General features: G+C 37.1%; 1 protein-coding gene across 4 annotated transcripts in view; it reads left to right on the top strand.

The window, feature by feature from the left end:
* The window catches only part of ANKRD28 (ankyrin repeat domain 28), a 120,054-nt gene that overhangs the window by 36,690 nt on the left and 56,281 nt on the right, over positions 1-27,083 (top strand). For 2 of the 4 annotated variants that reach the window (XM_074538032.1, XM_074538026.1), the window contains one exon: positions 9,867-9,950. In XM_074538032.1, coding sequence (XP_074394133.1) covers positions 9,867-9,950 — 84 coding nt within the window. Of the gene's footprint in view, positions 1-6,890; positions 8,773-9,866; positions 9,951-27,083 lie in introns of those variants that run through there. The other 2 variants (XR_001333319.3, XM_005480911.4) reach the window with 2 other exon arrangements.

Raw genomic sequence — 27,083 nt, 5'->3', positions numbered from 1 at the left:
GATGTGGTTGGTGGCATGAAACTTTGAAAGTCCTCTTCTGACTGGCATAACTAACTTTTCTGCCTAAAATGTGCTAAAAGGTATAGGATAAAAATTCAGTCAAGAGAATTGCTTTTCAAGTGTGTAGAATGACTTGTAGAATGCTAGAATTTGTGTTGCATTTTTATATGGCTGCCTGCAACTGTTCCAAAATTGAGATGTTTTTTATGAACCCACATCTCTGTAGTTTCATATGCTCTTAGCTAATTTCAGCTTTCCTTGTTCTTTCTACATAACTTGGAGCATCAAAAACAATGCATACTCCAGTGTTAACTGAAATGGTGCTGAAAAAATTAGCTAGGGAATTTTACAGGGGAAAGAGAAGGGGAAAAGGAAAAGAATGGGCACATGTGTGTTAAAGAATGGTGGTAGGAGGATAACCTTAATGTAACCTGGAAAGGACTAACTGATTTGTCTGTCATCCATAGCTCATCAAACATGCTGCAATGAAAGGTTTTCTATGTCATCAGTATAGTGGAGATTGGGACTGAATCAGAGTGGTTACTCAGCAGAGCAATTCTCATTTCTAGCAATCTCCTGACTACCATTTTCATCTTCAGAAGCTCAGCAGCATGGCAGCCCATGTTTTAATGAGGAAATGATAAACTTTATGCCAGATTTCTTGTCTCCAGTGAGAACCTCATTTTCAGTCTTAACACCAGCACTGTCCAGTGCTGAATCTGGGTGTTTTGCCATTGTGCTGCCTTCCCTTTAAGGGGGTTTCCAGTGTTCCAGCTAAAGAACCAAGGTTAGAAAAAGAGCAAAGGATAAAGGTTATTGGTTTATAGTCCATGCAGCTAAATGAGCCTCTGTGGGGAAGCTGAGCCCTGCAGACCAAATGCAATGTGTTCCTAATCATCTGCTGGAGAAACAGCAGTTTGTTCAAAAACAAAGCAGAAAAGCATACAAATCTGGGGAAACTGGGACTTCTTTTCCCATAGAGCAATGAAAGATCACACTCAGGGTTTTTTTGAGTAAGCAGCTGCCAGGTGAGAATTGCTTCTTTTCTTTGGGATACAAACATAGAGAATTGGTTTCAGTGCACCAGAGACAGAAGAAGTGTGTTATGCCATACATTAGAAAATCCCAAGGGATGTCTGGTATTCAAGGATGCAGTCTCTGAGAGGCTTGTGGTGCTTTTGTGTGTTACAGTGTCTGTCCTTGAATCTCATATGCTATCCACAAACCCCTTAATTCCTACTGAAGAGGGAAGAGCAAACCTATTACATGGTGAAAAATAAGGCAATGTTACATTGACCTTCTGTGATGTGGGCTAGTTTTTCTGTAATAAATAATGAGTTTGATTTTTTTTTCTCTGCAGGAACAGTATTGCAGGAAGAAATTTTCAAAGAGGAAATATGTAAAATCAGCACTTCCTCTGTTCATCTTGAGCATGACTATAGATCAGTAGAAAAGTAGATCAAAGGAGATGTACTAATTCTTCTCAGTGTGTGTGTGTGCCCACAGGCCCAAAGGGAATTCTCTTAGTTGTTTCACCAGCTACACTAATATAATTTAGTAGGATCCTATTTTAGTTAATTTACAGGAGTGTGTACAGTAGTGGTATAAACACTTTCAAAGCAAGGTGATAGGTGATATAAAACTATGATTAGGAATTCTGCAGTTGTTATTTGCTCCAGCCAAGGTACCTGTTTCTTCTCCTTGGGAAAACGTAGTAGTACTGTTCCCTGAAGCATGAGGCTGTCAGTGCCAGCTGTGACAGTGGGTTGTTCTTCCAATGTGTCTGGGTTGTTATTTTTGCTCTGCTCTTCCTGGCATTCCTGTCCAGCCTCACCTCCCAGCAACGGGCTGGGTGTGCTGGGAGAGGGTGCTTGAATGTGAAAGAGCAAACAGGAACTGCTGAGACTGAGTCTTTGATTTCTGTTTTGTTTTAGTCAACTCTGCTTTTAGAGCTGGTGTGCACAGCTGAAATTGTTGCCCTCTGTAATTATTCCTGGAAGGACACTGTGGTTATTATTGTAATTGATGCCATTTTCTGTGCCAAAAGCCAGAATTGGCTGGGGACATGATACAAACTGGAAGGAGCTAAGGAGGCCAGAAGAATTGCTTCTATCAGTGTCTTTTCTGCCTTTGCTCTGCCAACAGGTGGAAATACTTTCAACAAACCTGTAGGCCTTGCTTTTTGTATTATGAAAACATTTTTAAAAGCTGTCATGCTTGCGAAAACCTTAAGTGTATAGCTAATAATTTTGTGTTTGTGTGGGTTTAACAAATACTCAAATGTTTTGCCTGCTTCTCTCTTTGACTAAATAGATATTTTAAGATAATATCTTCTCCATTTTCCATCAGAAATCATTTTCTCTCACTTACCTTCTCCCAGAAAGAAAAATTGCTTAAAAATCAACTGTCTTCTGTCCAAAATCCACGCCACAGTAGCTAAAGTGGTTTGTCAAGGTCTTTGTCTTCATGGATGCAAAGTTAAGTTAACTGTTCATAACAATATATGTGGACAGGTGCACCTTTTTGTGGTCTCTCCTTCCTGAAACAGGAGTTGTTTTGAATTCTAGTCAATTTTACAAGACTGACAATACCACAGTCAGCTCGTGTGGTTGTTATTTGGAGAAGCTGTTGGATGTAAGAGCTGCCTTCTGTTTCCCAAAAGACAAAGAGGTGGCTGCTGTTGTGTGCAACTGATAAATCTGGGCACACAAATTTTCTGCAAAGTACCTTGAGACCGTGAATTCAGACAGACTGGAGGACTTCTTTTATGTACTGTGTGTTAATGTAAGAATAAATGGTTGATTTTTGTTTACAGGACTGTACACTGAAAGTACAAGGTGCCTCCTTCTGCCAGTAAATTTAAATCTGGCCTAAAAGGAATGTGTGCTGGGTGATATCCTAGCTAGAAAACATGTTGGTAGATGCAGGACTCTCATATTTTCACTTTCTTTTAAGAGAAATAGGAGTTGCATTTGCTTTTCTGGTATTTGGTCTGTGCACAGTTTGATTGCTAGACTCCATATTTTGGACTCTGGAGTTAATTTTTTTCAGGTATTTACTTATCTTGTACTGTGGTGGCTGTATGGTCCTTCAGCCAAGAGTTTGTCTGCAGGTGCATTGTGCAGACATACAGAATAGAAGTGTTAAACAGAAAATTGCTTAGTAGATTTTAAACACTTTCAAGGTGCTTTATTGCTCGTTGATCAGTTTATATTTTTAACATGTTACTGGGTGTTTAAGTATACAACTGAAGTTTATATCTGAATCATAGACATTTTTTATTAATTATTTTTCTCCTCTTGCTCCAATTGAGGAAAGTTATAGTGAATGCTGGATTATTTTTCTTCTTTGTGTTTCAGTTTTAGCTGAAATGACTTTTCAGACACTGGATTTTATTAATTGCCAAGTGTTCAAAGATAATATGTGACAATGTGAAATCGTTCTTTAGATTAACAGAGCATAATTAATTGCATGAGAAAAAGTAGGAATTTTCTGTGGTATCATGAAGTGCAAGCAGAGCTATTTTGCATGTCCTTAGAAGCAGAACTGGGGAGTCCAGGGGTTAAAACTATTCTGCAGATGCAGATGCTCTGGAATAAACAGAACAAAACTGGGAAGAAAGGTACTAATTTCTTGCTTTAGACTGTTCTCTTTCCTGACTCCACCTCATTCCCTCAGGAGTGGGGAGGAAGCAGCAGAGGAGTTCAGATGACTGACTCATGAGACGTGTTCTAGAAGTATTGTAACTTACATTCATGGTGATGCCGAACACCCCTCTCTGTCTGTATGTGATAAAATCAGCTTATACTGAGGCATGTCTGTTTACTTAGAGCTGTACCTGTTAAAAGCAATTTTTGTCTTATGAAGAAATACACAGATTCAGTATTTGCCTTGCAAAGGTGATATATGACTTGGTTCTAAGTTTTTTCATTTTTACTGGAACGTGACAGAACAATTTTCTTCCTTTACTAGATCCTTTTAATCATACAAAATATTACCTGAAACCAGTTGGATTAACCTCAGCCCAGAAAAAACTTGGTAAATGCTGATTGGCAAGAGAGAAATCTTAATCTGAGTAGATTCTTTGACATTGTCCTTTGGTTTTTGGTGTCATCAGCAGGGCTGCAGTCTTTTGCTTATTTGTTCCTAGAGAAGAGGACAGATCCATAGAAAAGGTTGCTATTTTTAGCTGATCAGAGTTCATGTTTTTTTGTCTAGTGTAGATGGCTGACATCTGTGTTTTAACCTGCAGGTTGCATTCTTGTAATATATTCTCTTTATATGCATCCATTAAAGACTCTTGAAACTTGATTTACTTAAAGCCAAGTGTAGTTTGAAAATTACAACACTTTTTTTTCCTTACAGCTACCATGTCCACAAAAAAGCCTTTATTTTCACAAAAATGGGTATCATCATTGCACTTCTTAAAATTTGAGAGTTAAGTGTGGAGATCTTACTTTGCTAACAGACCTTGTGGAGGTCATCAGATCACCACTCAAACCCCTGTAGACATGGCATTCTTTTTTTAAGTGAGGCCATTTTTGAGCCTTCTTTCCTACTTCTGGTTTCATAAGCTTTTGTATGGAAATAGATGACATGTGGAGAAGAGGGATGATGATGACCTGCTGTCTTCAGTTATTTTAAGTTTTATTAATACAAACTGTTTGAAATGCAATGTTCTTTATACCTTCACAAAGTTCTGTTATGATTCCTAAATTAGTTTGAGGAACAGAAGCTTAAATTAATCATCTTGAATTTTCTCTGCTTTCATTCTCTGTTGCTATTAACTCTTCTACACAGAAAGTTGTTAGTCTAGATAAGCTGTTGAAAAATTGAAGCCTTAGTTTGGTTTCTCACAGTAGAATTCTAAACAGTTTTTGGTTTTTACAAGACCTTTTAGGTAACATTAGAAACTGCATTTTGCACACCAGAAGATATATTGGGTAGTTTTATGAAATTGAAAGAAGAGGTCATTAGAGATGCTGTTTGCATTGAGGTGAAGGCACAGCTTTTGGCTGAAGGGGATGTAAGGGGGAAATGCCAGTTAATTGTGAGCAAAAATTAAATATCCAGAACTGGGTTTTCCTTTGGTTTTGGAAGCAATTGCACACACACAGTCCTGTGTGAGCAGGGTGTTTTTGCTTACATACATGGTTTAGATTGCTATAGAAATCAATATAATATTGACTCAGTTGTGTTGGTTCTCTTTCTAATGCAAACGGTGATGTACTGGCATTTAACTCTCTGTTGTAATGTCAGAATTCAAAACCATACAATGTTAGGTGAGATATATATTAACTTGCTTTTGGAAATAGTTTATATTAATTGTGTTATATCTAAGATCACTAGAATAATTACCAGAGTAAATTAAAATGTTCTGAATTTTCACAATTAACTGAGTGTGAAAGCATACTTTCTAAGCTAACTATTGAATTTCTAGCTGACTTTGAAGCATTAATTCCAAAGGTAAAAAATGGACCATATTCAGATAATTTGAACTAAGTTAGGCATTATCTCTACCTAGCAATATGTCCAGCTGGTAATTCCAAAGAAAGCATATGGAACCCTTGGCATTTGCTTTCTGCATAAATGTACTGACTGCTGAAAAGTGTTCACTTACACTGAACATGTGGGCTTAGCTGGAAAACCATTATCTAGCAAGTGTGTGTGTATCATATGAAGCTTGAGTATGCATTGTGCCAGTATTTTGCTTTTACACATGAAATCTGAGTTTTATTTTTTTTTAAATGCAAGTTTAGTTATGCAAAAAGCTAAAGTGTCTGTTCCTTGGGGCATTTTTCAGAAATAGAAAGCAAACTATTTTCTATGTTGTGGTTGTTGTGTTCCATAGCAGACAGTAGGGTGTTGCAATAGCTGAGCTTTGAGGATGTCCATAGTTTATTAGAACTAGTTCTGCTGTGGCCAAGAAGAACATGAGTTGTCATATGTACTCAGGTAATCTGTGTTGTTGCTTTTAATAAATGGGTGAAATGCTAGAACAAAGCAGTGTGGTGTACAAATCATTGCTTTTTTTGTAATTAAGACCAAAAGTATGAGATTTCAAAACAACTAGACTCTATGTAATGAACAGACTATATTTATAAAGTTATTTATAGTTATAGTTAGTTTTGAGAAATTTTAATCTGAAGTTTCATGATGAATCAGAATCTGGTTCTATATTCTGCCAGGTCAGGACTCTAGAGGTCAGGGAGCCCTTGACCAAGGTACTCTTTTGCACTTAGAATAAGTTTCACCTGCATGAAGTGTCAGGGGGAAAGGGAGGTGTTTAAGCAATTCATTATGTTACAATCAAGCTACTGTAGGCATTTTTGCAAAAGAGTTCATGTAAGCTTTTCCTGTCTGTGGCCCCCAAAGGTGGGAATTTAGTATGTCTATTTATATCCAAACCACTTACCCACCATTTAAACCTGTCTTTCTCTCTGTCTGGCTTCCTGTGTGAAACATGAGTGCAAATACCTTATTGAAGAGCTATAAATTTGCTCACCATTGACAAATTCTGCTCTTAGCAGCCATTGAAGGACATCAGAATTGCCTTCATGCTGCACAGCAGGAGCAAAATCCTCCCTCTGTTCCTGTAGCACTGAAGCTTATCCAGCAACTTTTGACAGAAGCCATTTACATAATACACCCACGAGCCAGCACCATTTAGGCAGATTCAAGCTGAAGTATTTATTCAGCAAGTTGTAGGGCTTCATATTGTATTTCATTATGATGGTATATTTTAATAATATTATATTTAAATGATACTTAATGTAATTTTTTTTCAAGCTGAGGTTGTGTTTGTCTGTACTAATTGCAAAAACCCACGGGTTTGGTTGTTAATAACTGGCTTTTTAATAGTCAGCCTATTGCTTTAAGATTTTATTTTTCATTTAATTTTCAGAGGATTTGTGTGGGGCATTTGTTGTCTTTAGTGAGTTAAATGAGGACTGCTTTGCTGCTCTGACCAGTGCCATATGAAAGCAGTTAAAGCGCTGGAATTGTTTACTGCCTAAAGTGTAGTTAGTCAGCAGAGCCAGTACACCACATTGCTTTGCGGCTTTTAGTGGAAAATATTAAACAGTCGCTCTTTCTTCAGTTATAGAATTTTTACGTTTTCAGCTGCGTTAGTCACCGAACTGGCGCAGGCTGCAAAGACTGCCCCCAAAAAAAGCAAAAGGCGGGTTTTTTTGGTGCCAGAGGAAGTTGCCCTGGGAGCGGCGGCCGGGTGCTCCGGTAAGTGACATGTGAGCATTACCAGGCACTGCACCCGGGCAGGCTGCAGCGCTGCTGCTCCGGGCAGCGCCGCCGTGGCACCGCTCGCTGTGGCACCGCTCGCTGCGCCGCTCCTGCCGACCCGGACCGCCGAGCTGGCTTGGGGCTTCACAAGGCTATCTGCTGATTGTATAATTTAATTTGTCAAGGAGAAAACCTGATAAGCAGAAGCTCTAACTGAAGAGGAGAATCAGGTTGGCGCAGTGACAGATGTTCGGATAAAGAAGTTGGCTCAGAGAAGATGTACAGAGTCTGATTTTTTTTTTTCCTTTTTTTCCTCCCCCTCAATCTGAATGAAGACTATCATGGGAACTGCATTCACATGGTGATCAAAAGAAACACTTGAGTGATGAACTGCTTTTTCAGAAGTCTTCTAAGGCAGTAATTTGAGCTTTTGTGTGCAGTAGCTAGCTTGTTTTGCTGAAGCATTCCTCCTCGACAGTATTTCTGCCTTACGCATTCCCTGATGGAGAAGCCCCAGCTACTGCCTGCTGAAGGAGAAATGAACGCTCCGCATTGCTCGTGTCCCTGACGGAGCAGCGCCGGCTGCGCTGCTTTTGCTGGATTCAGCCGGCAATACTATTCAAGGAGTTCATTGTCCCTGGGGTCTGACTCATTGCATGTAAATGTGCTGCAGCCGTGCTGCACGTTGCAGCTATTTTCTTGCATGGGAAAGAATTTTTTCCTCTGAGCAGGTCCTGAATAACTGCTGAACCGAGATGTGTTTTTCTGTCCGGACTGTTTTTGACATTGAGAAAGGAAGCTGTAGAATGGCAGGATGATCGGGAGGCACGTTTATTTTCAGTCACCAGAAAGCCTGTGAGGGTTGATTGAAACTGACCTTGCAGGAGTGGGAATAGCTGCGGCCGTCTCTCTCGGGGCAATTGTTCCTTGTTCCGTCCTCTGCAGGACGGAGTCGTGTCTTCTGCAACAATGACTTCACTGTGGGGGTAGAAGGACGCTGTGGAAGTTGTGACATTAACAAAGACAAATTTGCTTCTGAAAGGACAGCTGTGTGCGACAGTGAGTGCTGTTCGAATGGAATTGGATCTTGGGATATTTTTATCAGCTGTTCCACGGTTTTGTTATTGTGGTTTCGATGCTTAGGGACTTTTTATTTTATAAAGAACAACTTTTTCTCAGCAGTGTCTTGAACATCTCATGGTGTTTAAGTCTGGAAAATGAAGCGTGGGGGGGGATTGGAATGTCCCTTTCTAGATGCTAAGACACCAGCAGGAGCACTCACAAGTTGGTGAGGGCCTGTGAAACAGGTGAAAGTGCTTCCTCTATGGTCACTATTGCGATACCTGCAGTCTGCTTCCAAAAATACCATTGCTGGCATTTTCGTGTTTGCTTTTGCTTCCTCAAACGGATCGAATGAGTCGAGTCTGTATTGTTGTTTTGGAGGAGGAGGAAGAAGATGATTCTCCCACATTTATTTCCAATTTACCTCAGGAAAATGTATCTGTACATCCATCACCCTCTGGAAACATGCTGGTAAGGCATGTTGTTTGTTGGCATATTTCCTGCTTCTAATGCTGTCTGAGATACTGATAGCTAGATTCCTAGGATAAGGATGAATATGTGCAATGTTGAAACAAGACAAGGTGATAAAATCTGCATGTAATAAAGATGGAAAAAGCTGAAACTTAGTGGTAGAATTTATGCTTGCAAGGGTCCTTGCTATTTCATGTAACCTTATTTATGGTGCAGCAAGTACAGGTCTTGATTCTTGTGTAATAGCAGTGGGGTTTTAGAAGGCTTGGGGAAGTGTATTTGAAGTAAATGGGCTTTCCCTGCTCCACTTCTCACTCTTCAATAGTACATTTATGCAGTACCACTTTAGAAGCTGATGTGATCATTGTATTATATGCTGTGTTTATTTTGAGAACTGATAGAGTACATAGTTATATCAAACAAGAGCAATTCTAAGCTAAAATAAAAATTACCATAAGTCACAATCTTGGTATTACTGTTAGATTCAAGTTAACACTTTCTGAAAATGATCAACACTGGGGACTGTGCTTTTATTGCTTTAAATTATTTTATTCTGTCAAGTGACTGACTTAAATCTTGCTAGCATACCTCAGGAGCTTTTCTTACTTACTAAGAAATCCTGCTATATTTAGTAATAGATGTGTGTGAGTGTGAATTTGTTACCATACTTATCTGATGCACTTTGCTTTCCCACTCTGTCTAAACAGGTGAAAGACTTCCAGTAACTTGAGTCACTTGCTAATGTAAAAGAGGATTGTTTGCTTATACTGTATAGAATTTGCAGCATGTAATGACAACCCTAATTTTGTTCTGAGGCGTTCTCTTTTCAGCTGTTATAAGCTTGTCTTCTCAGCTCCTTTTTTTTCTTTCAGGTATATATTTATTTGACTTAGAGATGTCCGTGTGTTTGAGGTTTTTAAAACTTGCAATTTCTTTGATTCTAAATACTGCTGCTGGTTTCTTTGCTTTACTGCCTGGAATGGGGTTTTTTGTCGTTACCTTGGGTTTCTGTTATGTATCAAAAAAACCTGTATGTGTATCACTAAAACCTAAAATGGGATTTTATTTTAAGATGTGTTTTTTCTTCATTTTAGCCACCATTGGTTCAAGCTATATTTAATGGAGATCCTGATGAAGTTCGAGCACTAATATTTAAGAAAGAAGATGTTAATTTTCAGGTAAAATCAAATATAGCTATCTTTGCATATATTTTAATTTTGAATGTATTTTAATTTTGTTTGTTACATCTTTCTGCTGTACTCATCTCTTGAAAACTTTGCTAATTCTTGAGCTGTACATTTTATATTCCAGGCTAAGTAATGCCTATACATACACTGGAATACTGGGAATCAGATGTATAGCTTTGCAGATTTGTGTGAATAGTAAAGACCTAATTTTATATTCCTCGTAAATGTTAGCTCTGCAGTGCTTGGGTAACTGCAAAGTTTGTTTATTCAGTTGCATCAGACTAATTTACAGAAAGCTAGACTGGTTGAGTGTGATGCTATGTAGACTTGAATTGGTTTGAAATTGAATATAGCATATAGTATACATGAGACAATATAAGAACATAGTCTGGGGTTTCAGTAGGTACATTTAATAGTGGATTTTAAAAAGGGAAGCCTAATGATTGTATTAGTAAGAATGAGAAACAGGATTTTTATTTTTGCAGTGCTGCAGACTCAGGCACTGCAGACATAAAAATTATACTGAAATGGTACTAAGTTTGTTCCACTGGATGATATTCAAGATTTGAACAGCATGCAGTTACTGTATTTCTATTAAAATTCTAATATGCGTGTTTTACACTGTGAAAGATAATATAGCATAAACTCTTTACATGGATTAGAAATTGCTTTGATTATTACAGCAAACTGACAAAAACCATTTAGAGCTTATGCTACAGGAATGTATACAGCTGTTTCTCCTCCAAATGCCTCAGAGCAAGAGTGATGCTAAAGGGCAAAGGCTAAGATGTAGTTGCTTCCTAGGGGCCCATTTAAGACCATAATGATTGTTTACACTTTCTTCGAGGGAGATGTAAACCAAAAGCAAATATTTAGTTTGGTATGTCTCTTTTGACATTTAAAAGCATTCTGCAGAATTTACAGCTGAGAAATGCTGTGTGAAAAGTCCCAGTGTAAAGGAGCCCTCCTATTGTCTTGAAGAGCTTGAGTAGGACCCTGTATAAAGAAATTTTTGTCAAATCTGAAGTTTTGTTTGATAAGGTTGGACTTTTTATCCTCTTTCAGGAGTTTTGTATGTCCTTAAGCAAGATTGTATGATGAATTATACCAAAAGACTTAATATTCTTTTTAGTTACGAGAGCACTAGTTTTGTATCCTTCCCGTGTCTGCATCTATATGCTCTGGTCCTATTGCCATTTTTATTTCTGGAAGATAATTAGTGTTGTTACTTTGTATTCATATGTGTTAAAGTCAGGTTTAGCATTCATAGCTCTAGAGCTTGTAAACAAAGTTAGGTTTACTATCTTTCTGCTTTTTTAAACTATATATTACCAAAGCCTCTGCTGTATTTCAGTATGCATGTGGGAGTGGTTTGGTATTGGATTTTGTTCTTTCTCAAGTTCTATCAAACACTTGCAAATAAATTGGAAGATAGGAAGCCAGCTGATAAATAGGAAAGCTCATATGTTTTGCTGTCTTTGGCTGAAGAGAATTACTTCAGATTTCAAGGTACTTCTATTGTAGGAGAAATAGTCAAAATCTGGAGGTTCCTATATTTTATGTCCTATTTTTTTTTTATTTTAATTCCTTTCTGTGGATGTATCTGCCTTTAATAGAACATGTGTGCACTAGGTGTTAGCCTAGTAACACCCAAGGTGTGGTTAGAGGCCTTGCAGGACAAATATGCCATTTTTTCACAACCACCTTCTTCAGCACAGGGAGATGCTTATCACACATGACCACTGTTTGTTATCATGGCACTCCTAGTCCTGCTGCAGTATTTAATATTAAATTTACATTTATCCCTTAAATGCTGTTTGTTGGGAATAATTGAGCATGTAAATTCTCCCATTGTCTGGTAGACAATGAAGTAGACTGCTTAATACATTTTTCTGTGTGTCTGTGTGCATTATGTTCCTTTCCTTGGGTTTTTTTGTTGAAAACGTCCTTGGCTGGAGGTAATATATCTCTACATAAGTCTAGATTCATTGTTGCTCCCTGAGTTACGTGTTACAAATTGGTGTGGACAGAAGGAGAGAAAAAGTGAAGAAAATGTGGTAGTTATTTATATTCCTAACAAAAGAGAAGGATCGGGATAGACTGTTTTGACCGCTGTGGATTGTATTAGACCAGTGTATATACTGGATTTTTTTCCACTTTGCTATCCAAATATTTCAGTACAGTTATTTGAATTCCAGAGTCACTCCCTTCAATGCCTCTGCAGTCATTTCCCCCTCTCAAGAGTTACTAATTATTTTGCAGTTTGTATTCTAATAGTTGAGATTCCTTCCATCCTCCCTTCCCCTGTGCATGGGCCAGACTCTGTAACTGGAGACTCAGCAGCGTTCTATGAGTTAATTTTGCCCAAAAGTGAAGATAGGGCTGTTGTACATCTTTGTTGTGACAGTGACATTCATCTAGGAAGGGTTTTTATGACGAAATGTGGATATTTTTTCCTCCTGTTTCATCCACCTTTATTTACCTTCTTACTTTTACGAAGTCTTACAGATTGTGAGTTGCTGCTGTGACTGTAAGATGATGTACAAGTAGCAAATGGGCTTTTTTCAGGAAGAAGATTGTTTTCTGTTCATGCCACACCAGCCTCTTGAGTCACAGGCTCAGTTTAGATTTAGAAAGTATGTATTGTATTCCATCTGCTCTTGTAATCTTTTGTGAAGAAAGGACAAATTGAGTGTATCCCTAGCTGCTTAAACTGGGGTTCAAAAAGGCTTACCCTCCCTGCAAGCTGGAAATGTGCAGCTCTTTATAGACAAAACTGATTTATAGGAACTTTGTTCAAATAAATTGTTTGGAAGGTGTACTTTCCTGAGGCTCCAGTTAATGGAAAAAAACCCAAACCAGACGGGATGGGGTTGCTTCTCACTCATCTTTTCCCAAGAAAGCTTAAGTAACTGTAGCTGCTTGATTCATAAATCAAGCTTAAATCACATGCATCACATATGTCAAACAGCATAGAGATTCTGTTACAAGCATGGATTCTGCTATGCTGTGTCTGTTTGTTTAAAAAATTATTATTATTTCTTGGTACCATCTTGAGCTTTTGAGACTTGACAGAAAGGAAAATCTTGCATGACAATGGACACATTTAATATCTATTAGTTAATGGAGATCCTCAATGTTTCCTGCCCTTGCTGATTAGATTAGTGTGGCTGGTTTGAATTCTACTTTTCAGCAATTTGTTTTAGCTAACTGAATGATTCCAGCATTGCATTTATAAATTAGTATTGGTTTGGAACTTTTTTTTTAAGATTTGGAGATCTGTTACTGTTGTAAACTCGGCCATTTCTGTTTGTCATCAAAACTCGTATGATGCACATTTAGTTTAAAAGATCATGAAAATGGAATATTTCCTGTCAGCTATTAGTTAAGAATGTAATTCTCTCAAGGGAATACCAGCTCAGTGTCAAAAATGATTTAGAGGTTGCAAATCTGACTACTGAAGCGATTGTTCAAAATCAGAACAATTTTTCCTCCTCCTAGACCTATTAGGGTAGTATTTCTTGCCATGAAAATTGATACTTCAGGTAACCCAATATGCATTTTTTATAACCCCATTGCACTTGATCTTAGCCGAGGGGACAAACATCTGATCCTCTCTGGAACTGGTGTCAGTGTGCCCCTTGCTCTTCTCATACTAAAGCCAAACAAGCTTTTATTTTTTTGGAAGATTCCCAAAATCACCCCGATCTCTCACAATGAGCTCAAAAGTGCTCACCTGTTGCTGTATAAAATAGTAATGTTGACATATGTGAGAAGTTACTTATAAATTAAGTACCTGGATCCTACTTTGCATTGTGCTTTGTGAGATTAAAATAGATTTTAAACTATGAATGTTCTAAAGCTGCTTTATGTGTGAGTTGGTGGTTTTTTTCCCAACATAAAATGAAATAATGGGAAGTGAAATTCCTCATACTGTACCATTACAGCCATTGTTACCCTGTAGCAATCAGGGTTCTCTGCATGGTTTCTATTCTGAATTATTGATCCAGCATGACTCCTAATTTAATGTCTTTTTTGTATAGTAAGTAACCACAAAGTAAAAATTCACCTGTGCTGCTATTTGGGGAAGATGGGAAAAACAAAACAAAACCATGGAACCAAATGATCTTTTGTCTGTGCTCCCTAACCCACACCCATGTTAGGTAGCAATGAAAGGTTGCCCATAAATCCCACGTTTTGTTGGTGGGACTCTCAAGGGCTGTGATCCTGTAGCACCAAAGTGCTGGATGCAAACAGGATGGCTAAAATTCTGTCTGATTGGTGGTGGGGTGCCTCCATGGATAGCTGCTCCAGTAGAGATGTGGGCTTCATTCCCAGTCCTGCCAAATGTGGGTTTGCATAACTTCTTCTTTGTGTTTTTTGCATAGTAGGAGAATGCTGCTGGATGTTGTTCTAGGATAAGACACAGCATTAGGTTATCCTACTCTGCAGGTCACTGTATATACTGAAAGAAGAAGAAAGTTGACTTTTCAGTCTAGTGACAAGTCTAGGACTCGTTATACAGCATCAAGTCTGGGTACTGGGGGAATTAGATTATTACAGGTCCCAAATACATTAGTAATTTAAGAATGAATAATGAAAATTTCAGTACACTTTAAATAGCAAGAAAGATTCTTTGAGATGATGATTATGGTCAGCAAAGGCCTAAAAGAAAGAGGTTAAATAGAAAAAATAGGTAATGGATATATGGTCACTTGGCTTTCATCTTTATGCTTGTTGTTTGGACTACTGGGGTAACAGGTGTTTTTCTGTACACTTGAGAGTGCAGTGTAGAACAGGAAAGCCTGAATTACTTGGCTGTAGTATGGAACATTCTACAAGATCTAATAAAGTTTGATGTTCTGATCATGCAAATGAATCCTATGCCTATTTCATACATTAAAAGAATTTTTATATATGTTGTTCTGCAAGAAATTATAATTGCTGTCTAATTCAGCAATTATATTGAAATATTTCTCAGTGTAAAGAACCTTAAGAGTAAATATCATGGACATGTTTGAAAACGAATGAGAAGCCATAATTGGTAATGAGGTAAAAATAATCATTAGGTATTTTCTTACCTTTGTGTTCATGATGTTTCTGTAGCCAATCATTTTATCGATTACTAATAGGGATTTTCTCATTTGTCTGTTCTTTATAAAAAGTATATATGCAGACTACAAATGTGAATTCACTTTAGTTTGACTTATCTGTGCTTCTAGAAACTTTTCTGCATTAACTGATATGCATAAAGTGTTTGAGCTATGCCTTTTGTTATCAGTGCCTTTGTAACTTTAAGTAACTGTTAGTATAAGAATTTGCTGGTTGGGACAACTGGAAAAAGTTCTCAAAGCAGGTTAATATGTGATGCTCTTTAAACAGTGGTGGTTGATGTACAGCACCTTGTTTCTGTGCTTTTGGTGAGAGCAAGACTCAGAGATGCTATTTTTAACAGAGTGAAAATTGTTTTGAGAAGAGGGGAAAAGACCTTGACAGTTTTGCAGAGATTTGTATGGGCCAGATAAAAGCAATGGGAAGAGAGACATGTCCTAGCAGTCCTCCTTTCCACTTCAGGAATGCTGACACTATTGATCAGGAAAAGGAGTTCACAGTGGTTTGTGATTTGGTGCACTCAAGAGTATGTTTGCAGGGAAATATTTTTCCAGACCAGTTCAGCTGCAGCACCTCTTGGTTCCAGAGAAAGCTTCTGGCAGTCACAGCAAAGCTACCCTCTGGTTTTTGTACCTAAACTGGTGAGAGTAAGTAGTGGTTAAAAATGAATGTAATGTAACAACAGCTAAGCAGGAGTTGTGAGGAGTTTTTAACTCTTTCAAATTGTGTTTCTGAAGAGGTGAGATGATGGGTTTACTAACCAGTCTGTTTGTCCCAGACATGGCTCATACCCAGTGTTGGTAACTATTTTGTCAGGCTCCTGCAGGCAAATCAGATGATTTACAGGAAGGACTTTTTCACTGGCAACTGAAGTTGGCAACAAAAACTTGCACTAAAGTATTTGTTACTGTGGAGCAGCATCTTACTGTATTCCTTGGCAGGACAGACATAATGTCTGCTTTGCTCATTTGAATGCTAGGGAGGAATTAAAAAGATGCCCAGAAAATTGTAAAATATTCTGAAGAGCACAATTTATTTACTTTTAGTTCCTATTTTAATAGGTCAGTTTTTACACTTTTGGTTTCTTAGTTGTGGCCATTGCTTAAGAGTTCCAATCAGTTATGCATTTTTGTTCTCTAAAATTGTTAGTCACTGGTTTTTTACTGGATCTTTTGCTAATTTCCAAAGGCAGGCAAGCTTTTAATAAAGAGACACTGTAGTTATTGTAACTTGAACCATCTAGACTGACTTTGTGAAAGTGTAGCTGCTGTAGAATTTTGGAGGAGTGCACAGTTTAGACCTATTAAAATAAAACTTGAATTTAAGGCCTTCTCTCCAAAAATGTTGTAATATCTCAAGTCTCTAATCATAGCAAAGAAGTATTTAGTGAAAATAGTAACTTTTGAGGTATTAATAAAATGCATAGAAATATTTGCATGTTTTCTGCTATATTGAGAACGCTTTTTTCTCCTCTGAGATTGTTAGAATAAGGACAGATTTAGTTTCCTGTTTTTGGGATCTGTTTTTTTTATAGCTGCTGTGTATCTCAATATTTATATTTATATATATATACTTATATATCTTTATATCTTTAATATTTATATCACATTATAGTGATCAAATCTAGAGGAAAATTTGTTTTAAAATTGCTTGCTAATTTCCCATATCATTTATCTATTTAGAAATCTGTTCAACCTTGAAACCTTTCTTTCTCCACTAGAAAGGTTTCTGCTTGGTTGAACATTCTTTGTAATTTGTTTTTATCTTCAATTTAGAGTGTAGCAGATTTGGGGGATAAAATTAAAGGTATTTGTGAGTTTGAAAGACTTCCTAATATGATGAGAAGATAGGATATGTTGTAGCTTAGAGCAGTAATTCCGTCTCAGTTTTCCTGCAAATAAGAACTGAATATTGAAAGAACACATACATGTGTATGCCTGTATGTAAATGCATTCAAGTTATAGATAAAATGTGAGCTTATTTTTTTAAATGGTCACTTGCCTAAATTTAACAACAGAAGGCATATAATGAAATGACAGTGAGAACAGGCCTCTGAAATAGCTGCAGGAGGTTGGAGAGGAAATAAAACATTCCTGTATAAACAAGCACTAATAAAGAGAATTCCTGCAGTAAAATGCACTGCTGAGAAACTCAGGGCAGGAGCTGCTGCCTGGCAGCCTCTGCCTGGAACCCAGCTTCAGGCGCTGCAGCAGGGGCCAAGAAATCTCATATTGGGCAAGTGAGGGGCTGTGAGGCTTCACAAAGCCCAGGTGAACTCAGGGTGCACATAAAACACAAAACAAGCTGTGTGTGCCTTCAGACCCTTCTACTGTAACTTCTAATAGAAGAATTTTTATTACCCATTTAAATAACAATAATTATACCTATCTCTTGCAAAGTACTGATCTCTAGTAAGAACTGAGAGCTTTTGTAATTAGATAGAGACATTTCAAATGGTTAATGGCTTTAATTTGGTATGTTTTCATTTTGGGCAAAGCATATGTAAATAAATTTTTTGAATGTATGGGTGAGAAAACTATAGTGTATAACCCCAGAGACTGATGCTAAGTCTATCTTCTCTATTCATTTGCCCACATGCTTCTAACAAGATACAGCTTCCTAATGGAGCAAGATGTTTCTTTCTCCTTAAACCTGTGTTTGGATTTTTGTCCAATGTGCACCTCGGAGTACTGTATTGCTTTCTGCTTCTAGATATTCTCTGTACTAAACTTTCTAAGTGTTTTTACCACAATCAGGAACCCCCATTTCCTGTGTGACCAGCCTGATGAAATGATGAGTCATATGAGACTCTTGCTTTATAATGTGTTCAGTTAATTGAAATTTCTTCACATCTGAATGAAGATTCTGTGAAGGATTCTGGTTTTGAGGGGAGCATTTGTGATCTTGAATAAACAGTAGCAGCCTGCTCAGAACTTGCATATATGCATCAGCTTTTGATGTGGAGCTGAATTATCTTGTATGTAAGAAAGTCCAGGAATTTGTTTTTGGAAGGACATTGTGGGAATAGCATAGGCCAAAATGTGTGGTGTTGTATTAACAAGAGACAAAGCTTGTGAAACACCTTGTCACTAAACCTGATCAATTTTTAGTGAGGTGTTTGTAAAGGAGGAAAAGGAGTGCAGCACTACCATGCCAGAATGTCCAGGAGTTATTTTGGTAAAGAATTAAGTATCTTGTTAAATACCTGAATATTCATGTCTTATGTCTGAAGAGATAAGAAGAAACTTCACTGCAGGAAATGTAGGGAAGCTCTTTCTGTACAAAAGCTGATTCTACTACTGAAGGATTGGGCAATAGATTGTTTGATCCATTGATCTGAGCCTGATTGAGTCCAGAAATAGAAAACTTTGGAGACTAATTCTTCCAGGTGTAGTGGAAACTTGCTGCCAGTTGTATATTGTAAACAGTATCCATCAGCTACTCAAAAATTATTTAAAATCTTCACACAGAAGCTATTTACTGTAACTTAGCTTTTGAGCATTTCCTGTTCATTAGTGTAGGATGTTTCTCAAGCATGTCATCTGTAATGATTAATCAGATATCTTAGTTCCTCTGTAGTGTTTTAGAGTGAATCATGTTTTTCAGCCTCAATATAAAGTCTGTCCCAAATGGTGTTGAGTTCCTCTTCTGGCTTAGAAATAGATTCAAGATGTTTTAAATACAAATCTGTATAATTAGGCATTTTCCTTCAGAATTGAAAAGTTTAATGAGAGAAATTTGCTAGTCCAGAGAGGAATAAGTTTTATCCTTTGTGTCAATAGCACTGTCTTTAGCCTCTGCAAATGAGATTTTCAGCTGGATCAAGTTATTACTCATATTAGAGTGCTGCAAACAAACCTTGAGCAGAGTTACAGGATAATCTGACCCACATCAGCAAATTGGTACTCAGTAGAGCTGGCACTGTGCCCATACTGTCTTATGGGCAGTGGCTCTTGAAAAGTTACCATTGCAAATGGTAGAACTGAGAAGAGCACTGTGCTTACATGGCATGCTGCTGCCTTGAACAGGAAATGAGAATGATTCTTTGGAGACTTTAGTATGAGTTAATATTAGTGTGCTACTCAGGCAAACATCTCCTCCTTCTCATCAGGCCTGGTAAGCTTTCCCAGTACTATGCTAATGTGGATTTACTGCTTGCTAAACTGGGCAAACAAGCCTGGATGTCTGCATGGCAGTGCTTTACAGTATTGGCCAAACACTGAATTTCTTCTGCAGTAATTGGGAATTTGACAGACAGCTTTTGTTTCAGTCACTGTGATTTCTTTAACATGGAAAAATTCTCATTGGTGTAGAGAGCGTTGAATAACTACTTCAAATTTAAAAGTTTAAAGAGTTTTTAAAGTTTCAAGGGTTTTGTGTTTGAGTCTCCTGTATGATTCTTAGTGATAATGATTTGGTAGATCATGTTTCATTTGCCTTTTTACTTTTAGTGATTATTGCTTAAGATTGTAACCTTCAAAGCAGAGTTGAAGTTACGCATTTCTGGCTGCTTTTACAAAACAAGCTAGAGGCAAGGTCTTGAATAGTTGGAGCTTACTGGAGTTATTCCTGGCAGTTGCTGTGCCTGACATGCAAAGAATTGGTATTTTAGAACAGAACATCCCCACTGAAAGAGCAGAGAGGAGAAAAAAGTCCAGAAGTCTTAATGTGCATTAGCTTCCAACATAGGACAGCCCTTAAAGAGGGCATTGCTGGGAAAAGCAAGATGGGATTTGAATTTACTGATTATTTGTAGCCATTTTCTGGATGAAAACCCTTTATGCATATGTACCATCCCTTTGATTTTCTCCACTATGCAAGTTGTTGAAGCTATGTTACTGTGGAATATCCAATCAGCAAACATAATTTCCTTTGTCCAGTTTGGCCCTTGTACACAAGCTCTCCATGAGGTAGATGCATCTTTTAAGGTCCTTAAATTTTCTTTAATAAAGGGTAGATATACATCAAAAACAGTGAAAAGAAAGTGTTTCTCATTTGTTTGCTACATGATGTAGGGAGAGCTGTCCCATAAATACCCAAGGAGGAGGACTCTTGTCTACTGTCAGTAGGACCTGGAAAAGCTCATACTGGTGTCAGGTATCAGGATAAAGAAACTGAAGATCTTTTTCAATGAGTTCTTGCTGAAGAGCATGCTCCAAAATTTCAGATACAATGTCTTGATTATGAAGTTTTAGGGGTATTTTCTCAGGCCTATGATATCAGCCTGTACCCCTCTGTTTCCAAAACCAGTGGAATTCTGTTCTCTTTCCAATCTTTTGAAGTCCTACATTATTATTATCATCCTTCCTGATCATTAATGTAATTTCTATTTGAATTTGTGTTAAGTACTAGTTATATACATATGTATATGTGTAATTATGGTAACTTATAAATAAATTACATGATGCTGACTTGATGTCTCAAAGGAGTGCTCATATCTTGCCTTAGTTGTTGCAAGCTTTTCCTATAATGACAGTTATCTTCTAAGCTTTTCCTGTGTCCACTTAGCCTAAGAAATAGTGTACATAAGATACTTTGATCCTAAGATAACCAGCAGGTTTAGATGAGGCTTTGTGTTGGGTTTCTTTTGTGATCAGCGTGGAGATTTCTCATTTTCCATTGTTGGGTGCAAGTTTTATTTGTGTTTTTCAGAATAGATTTTTCTTGCCTGACAATTAGCCTTTGAATTAACATAGGTTGTGTTGTATGCTGTTTGGGGTCCAGAATGGTGCAAAGGTCTCTTAAAAGGAGGGCTTTGCATATTCCAACTAGATGTCCTTCCTTCATGAAGCTTAACACACAGCAGGAAAATGTTTTGGCTTGCTCCAAGAAGAGGTGCTAACATTAAACATACAACGTGAGAAGCACATCTTTTCCTGTCAGCAAGACAATGCAGTTAGTGGGACAAATATCTGTTTTCCATCGGTGCTTGTCATTTGAGCACTTGCCTTTGCAGTGAAAAGGGCAGAAACCCCAGCTTTTCTGAACAAAAGTGTCAGTGGCCCGAACGTAATGTGCTGGATTTAAACTGTGCTGGAGATGTGCATACCTTACCTAGTGTGGTGTGTGATCTTTCACTGGAGCATAAACAGAGCTTGGATTGTACTGATTTCACTCTTGGCATATTTTCTTATTTGTGTCCTCAGACATTGCAGATGATGACACTGTAAGACGAGGCAGTGCCCCTGTTCCAGCCCACTCTGTGAGCACAGCCTGGGTTACATAATGTGCTCCACAGCACTGTACTCTCATTATGGAAAATCCATTGTTTTCTCATGTTGCTGCCTTTTTTTTTTTTTCAGAAATAATTTCAGAATTATTTATCATTTTTCTTACCAGCAACTCCATTCTGTTTAAAAGCTGGGGTTTTCTTCTGTCATACCTACCAGGTAAATGTTTGCAAATCATATAACTGGCATTTGGGAAGGATAAAGGCAAGGGCAAGTATTTTCAATGATATATTATTGGTTTGGGGAATTTTGTGGGGTTTTTTTTGGTGGTTGTTGTTGTTGGGGTTTTGTGTGTTGTTTTTTTTTTTTTAGTACAACAGAGTTCTGAATTCTGTAGGGGTTAATGGATGAGTATTTTTTTAATTTTAGTGATTTTTTTTTGCTCTCTCCCCCCACAGGGTTCTAGAATGCTAACAAATTGTCTTGGCCCTAAAAGTTGCCTTTTTTTTTTTCTTCCTGAGTTAAAGGAAAGTACATCCAAACTGCCTCAGCTGCACAGTGAGATCAAGTTGCTCTTACCAGAGGGTACAGAATAGCTCTTTATTCATTCTATGTATTGGGCAAGAATTCAGTAACCTTTATTAGTGATAAATAGGACCAGTTCTTGATGTTGGAACTTTTCTTTGAAAGGGAGCAGCAGCTTGTTGCTTAGTTATTCAGGTCCTTATCCAATATCCAAATGAATGCCTGAGTTTGCTCATAAGAAATCCTGGCCTTTCTAATTCAGCCAGAAACATTTATCTGTTGTGTAAAAATATTGTTGTGTCTCCAACACATGTAAAAATGTAGAAGCTTGTAAAAACCTGGGTTTAGCTTTTCTTTAGCTTGTTCCCTACACAAGTTCTAAAACCTGACCAGCAGAATTATAATAGCAATATTACAAAATCTGTGTGGAACATCAAGGTTAAAGGGCATGAAAAGATGAGTATTTCCAAAAAACACTCTGACTCAGTACTTTCAAGAAAGAATAATTGAAGATAAATGGTTTTGAGCTGAATTACTTGGAAGTAGAGAAGTGCAGAGGTGTTTAGTTGTTTCAAAATCTGCTTCTTGACATAATTGAAATACTTGACAGCAAGTCAAAAAGTCTTCTTGCTGTGGACCTCTTAAGTTGAGACAAATAAAGATGCAATGTCTACCAGAAGACCTCAAGCACTCTTGTTCTCATGTGTGAACAAGGAGTGCTCAAGTACTGAATCTCACTTTTCAAACACCTTCACCACATCAAAATAACCTGTTGAGGTTTTTACTGTATATATTTAAATGAGAATTTTTTACTCTCATGTTCTGAATGAGACATCAGCTGGCTGTAAGATCCAGCAATCATAATCTTAGATGAAGTTTGAAGCTTAATTGCTGTTCCTTGATCTAAGTGTGACTCACTTTCTTTTGTATTTCTTTCTTTTGGGGCCACTCCTGTAAAAGGAACAGGGCTTCAAACAATTACACCTGAATGGTGTTTTGTACCTAATTTTTGTCATGTAAGGCAGCATTTGAAGTTAATGAAAGATGCCTGGAATGGTGTTATTTGACAACATGAATTGTTCTGAGCTTTGGGTTCCTTTTTTACCAATCTTTTTTGGTAGTGTAGTATCAACTTACATTTAAAATCTCACTTTGCTGAGTTTCTATGGACATTACAGTTTGAGATTCAATGAAAGTTAAGCCAGCAAATTTTCTCCTGTCCTCTTCCTGTCAAGTTGTTTTGCTCTGTGCCAAAGTCAAAGACTAGATTGTCTTTTAGACAAGAGTAGTTTTGGCATCCGATGTTTGCTCACATGACTTGAGCTCTCAATATTTTTTGTACAATTTTTATAAAAGGTATTTTCCAGTGTTATTTAAAAATGCTAAAAATATATAAATGGGCTGTCTTACAGATATAAAATGATGTTTCTTCTGTGCAAAGATAATTTTAAGATTAGGATTGCTTTTAGTGTTTAGGCATTTTAGAAATGAACCAAACCTTCAATGTGCTTTTTGTTTATAAGTTTTTATATTGTGCATGAATTATTTGCAGTGTTTCAGTAAGGACAGAGATTTTTATCAGTTTTAGGTTTATTATTTGCCTAGAATCATTAGCTGAATGGGAAGTAAATTATCTTCCAGGGATTTTAGTGCTGTTCTGTGTACTTGAGCCTAAATTCAGTCACAAAAATTTTAAAAATGCCAAGAGACATCATGCTAAACAAGGATGTTTCTGGAGCTGCCAAGTATGCCTATACAGCAAAGCCATGCAATGTAAATTCTTTCTTGCCTCCTTCTTGGTGGGGATTCTCATTTGTGTGCATGCAATGTGGAATGGTGTACAAACAGATAATGTCATTCTGCTCTTCTCTAGCTAAAGGTAAAACTCAAATTTTGGACTTTTTCCTGTAAAACTTTAAATATAGGAAAGAAATTTGATTGCCTGGGATGTTTCAATAGTCAGAAAAGGAATAGACAGTTGTTTGGTTATGAAATGTATTGTACTTGGTCAGTTGGTCATTGTTTTTATAGACTCTAAAACTCCAATTTGGCATAAATGATACTTTTTTTCCCCCTTAGGTTTTTACCATGACAGATAACTTATTGTCCAGGAGAAGGAGGTTTCCAGATCAAGGTTCACTGTGTTGTTAAATTCATTAATTTTTTATGGTGGAAATGTGAATATATCTTGATAGTTTTTATAGCCAAATTTCTTAGCCAATTATGACTGCCATAAGTATTGAAATCAGAATAGATCAGACTTTTTCATTGCTGTAGTTTTTTATGCCACTCTGCATGGGTTTCCCCCATTTTGCTTGTCCCGTTCACCCAGACTCAAGTTAAACTTTTGTCTTGTTTCTGAAATATGCCCATATGTGAAATCTGACCATTTGCAGTTGCTAAGGGATTTTGATGTTTGGAAAATCAGATATTTGAAGTGGAAAGTTAGTGTCTCCCTTGCAATTAAATAGCTAGTAGTAATTTCTTCTAACATGCAACAAGTATGGTGCTTCATGGTTGTTTTGTGGGTCAGTGTAGATTCACTCAAAAATATCTTACAATGGAATTTCATTTTTTATTATTGCTCCTTGTGACAATTTAGAAAACTGTAACCCCGTACTCTTGAGGAACACAGGTGTTTAGAATGACTTATGTTCGGGTAAACTCTTGGTTTGACCTAAAATGGTGCTCTGGTAACATTTTTCCAGGCTACTTTGAAGTTCTCTTCTGATGTATCTTTTATTTTTTATTGTAACCTAGAGCTGCTATCCAGTTTTTTTAAGGCCTCCACAAACTCACAGTGCCACAAATGGTTGTCATAAGTGAAAGCTTTTGTGGTTTTTTCCATGGTGTGCCAGTTTTTATTATTGTTGTTTTACTACTATCATTATCATTATTACCAGCTAGAAACAAGTAAAGAGCATGCACTATTAAACTGGTACTGAAGACCTTAGCTAGCAACAACAGTGGGGTTTGGCAGATTATGACTGATGTGACCCTTGTTGCTAAAACCACTTTTTTTCTCCTGCAAGATAAGGTCCCTCTCATCAATGGTCACTCTGTGTTAATGAGCAAGAGGGCAAAAATTCCTCCTCTTTTTTTGTGATTTTTTTGGAGTTCTAGATTTGTTCTCCCCTCCTAACAGCTGGCATGAGGAGGACATGTCCTGAAATTTAATAAGTAGCGATAAGGTGTTGCTAGTGAAAGTTTAATACTGGGCTTGCAAAAATGTTTCTTGCAAACGCGGTACAAGTGTTCATACAAATAGGAGCATGAAAATTAGTTCAAGAAATTAATGCAGTCAGTATGCCAAATCTAATAATTTCAACTAAAATGTATCTACTGTCTGGCTTCAAAGGGTACTTTGTGGTTAGCCATGTAATATGTATTGGTTTTGTGGTTACTGTCATAATTTCTTCATATTTTAAGCATGCAGGAGACCATTAGTGTTACATTAGCTTTCTCTATATATTGGACATGCATCTTAATTTTGAAATATGGGGAGAAAATAGAGGTCTGCTTCCAAAAATTATGTCAAACAAAATTAGTTAGAAAATGGTTGATTTTTGGCAATGCAAAGTTCTGAGAATTGACTAAAAATATAACAAAAAATCCAAAGAAATAGCAGATGACTTACAGTTAGGGTAGGGTAGAGATACAGTATTAATTTCTCATGTATTTACAAGTTTTGAAAGTTTAGTACTTAATCTTGTTCTTCTAGTTTCAATTCAGTAATTTTCAAATGCTAGCTATGTGTTTGTAAGACACAGTTGAGATTGAACATACTTCTGAAGAGTTAGTCCTCATTTCTGGAATCAAGTACCTAAAGTAAACTTCTAAGTAGTTTAAAGTTGGAATGTGAAAGCCAAGTATTTACGTCTGTTCTTTTTTTTTTTTTTTTTAATATAGGAACAAAAAAAAATTAGTTAGACAGCTATTCCACCTCAGGAAATGATTTTTTTAAAAACTGTAGCAAAATTTGTAACTAAAATTTGTTGTTTTAATGATTCCCAAGAGTAGCACTAGGACTTCACACAGTGCTACTGGACCCTACCAAAGGATTGGAAATACTTTGTAATCATTCCTTAGACATTTTCAGTGAACTCAAGAGTTATACATCATCCCGGCTGAAAAGTCCTGTCTCTCTAAACTAACTGAATAATGCACTTAAGAGTTATATTTAAGCCCAGTTTCATTTAAAAGGAATGTTTGTTAAAGCTACTGCAGGGTATGTTGGAATTGAAGCTTGTTCAAGATTTGTGATTGTGTATTTAGAGTTGATTTCTACCAGGAACAGATGGCACTAGAAGCAGACAGATGACAAATCATACAGCACAAAACACCTATTAAAAGATATTTTGGAACTGTGATCATAAAATAATGAGAGTATATTAAAGTGTCATTGCAGAATTTGGTTTTGAAGAGCAGATAGCTAAAGAGGAGGTTTTATGAAGGGGGAAGTTGCATTCAGGCTATTTCAGAAAATGCTTTAATTCAAAGAATCCAGATCAGTAGATGTTGAACTATTTGAAGGGCAAATGGAAGTTATATTCTAATGTACTCTTGGGAGAGTCATAGATTGGTTATGGCAGTCTTGTTGGATATTCATGGGATAAGAGATTTGCCTTAAAGGCATCTAGCTCCTTAGAACTCACTGTAGTTGTATGTGGCTACTCTAAATCAATTACTGAGATAGAGCCCAAACCAGGAATAAATTGTTTTATCTCAAAGGACACTTACTCAAAGGATACTTTAAAAAGAGGTAGGTTTGAAACCTACATCTTTAAATTAGCATAAATTTGTCCTTTGTAGAAGTTTTGATCCATAAAATAAGCAGTGAAGCAATTAAAGCTTCTGGTTTTGGTCAAAAGAAACAAAGGTGGCATCACCACTGTTCTAGATTAGAGTTTATGAAGAAGCTCACAGTGTCAATGTCACTTTATTCCAGATTTGGTTTTGGCAGGGTCAAAAGGCCTTCTCCCATGCATTTCTCATATTGCTATTTGATGCAAACTTCTGTGTAGATGGAATGCATGGGAAACTCGATAAATGGAATTACTGGGAATGGCAGGATTGTATATTTTTCACATAATGCAAAGGTACATATGGATATGATGCTGGGGCTTTTGTGATGCAGAAGTATAATTCTGAAAACTGATTCCTTAAGATCTGAGCCCTTTTATTGCTTTTTAGTTTAATGACAGTACTGACCAATATCTGGAGTTAAACTTGAGAGTTTCCTTTTGGGAATATAATTTTCTGTGTTGTTTCCATGGGAAATTAGTTTTAAAAAGGTAAAAGTTCTCTTTCAACTATG

This window comes from Zonotrichia albicollis, chromosome 1 (assembly GCF_047830755.1).
Source record: "Zonotrichia albicollis isolate bZonAlb1 chromosome 1, bZonAlb1.hap1, whole genome shotgun sequence".
NCBI lineage: Eukaryota > Metazoa > Chordata > Aves > Passeriformes > Passerellidae > Zonotrichia > Zonotrichia albicollis.
The sequence above is the reverse complement of the archived record's forward strand: the minus strand, read 5'-3'. Positions and strand labels throughout refer to the sequence as shown.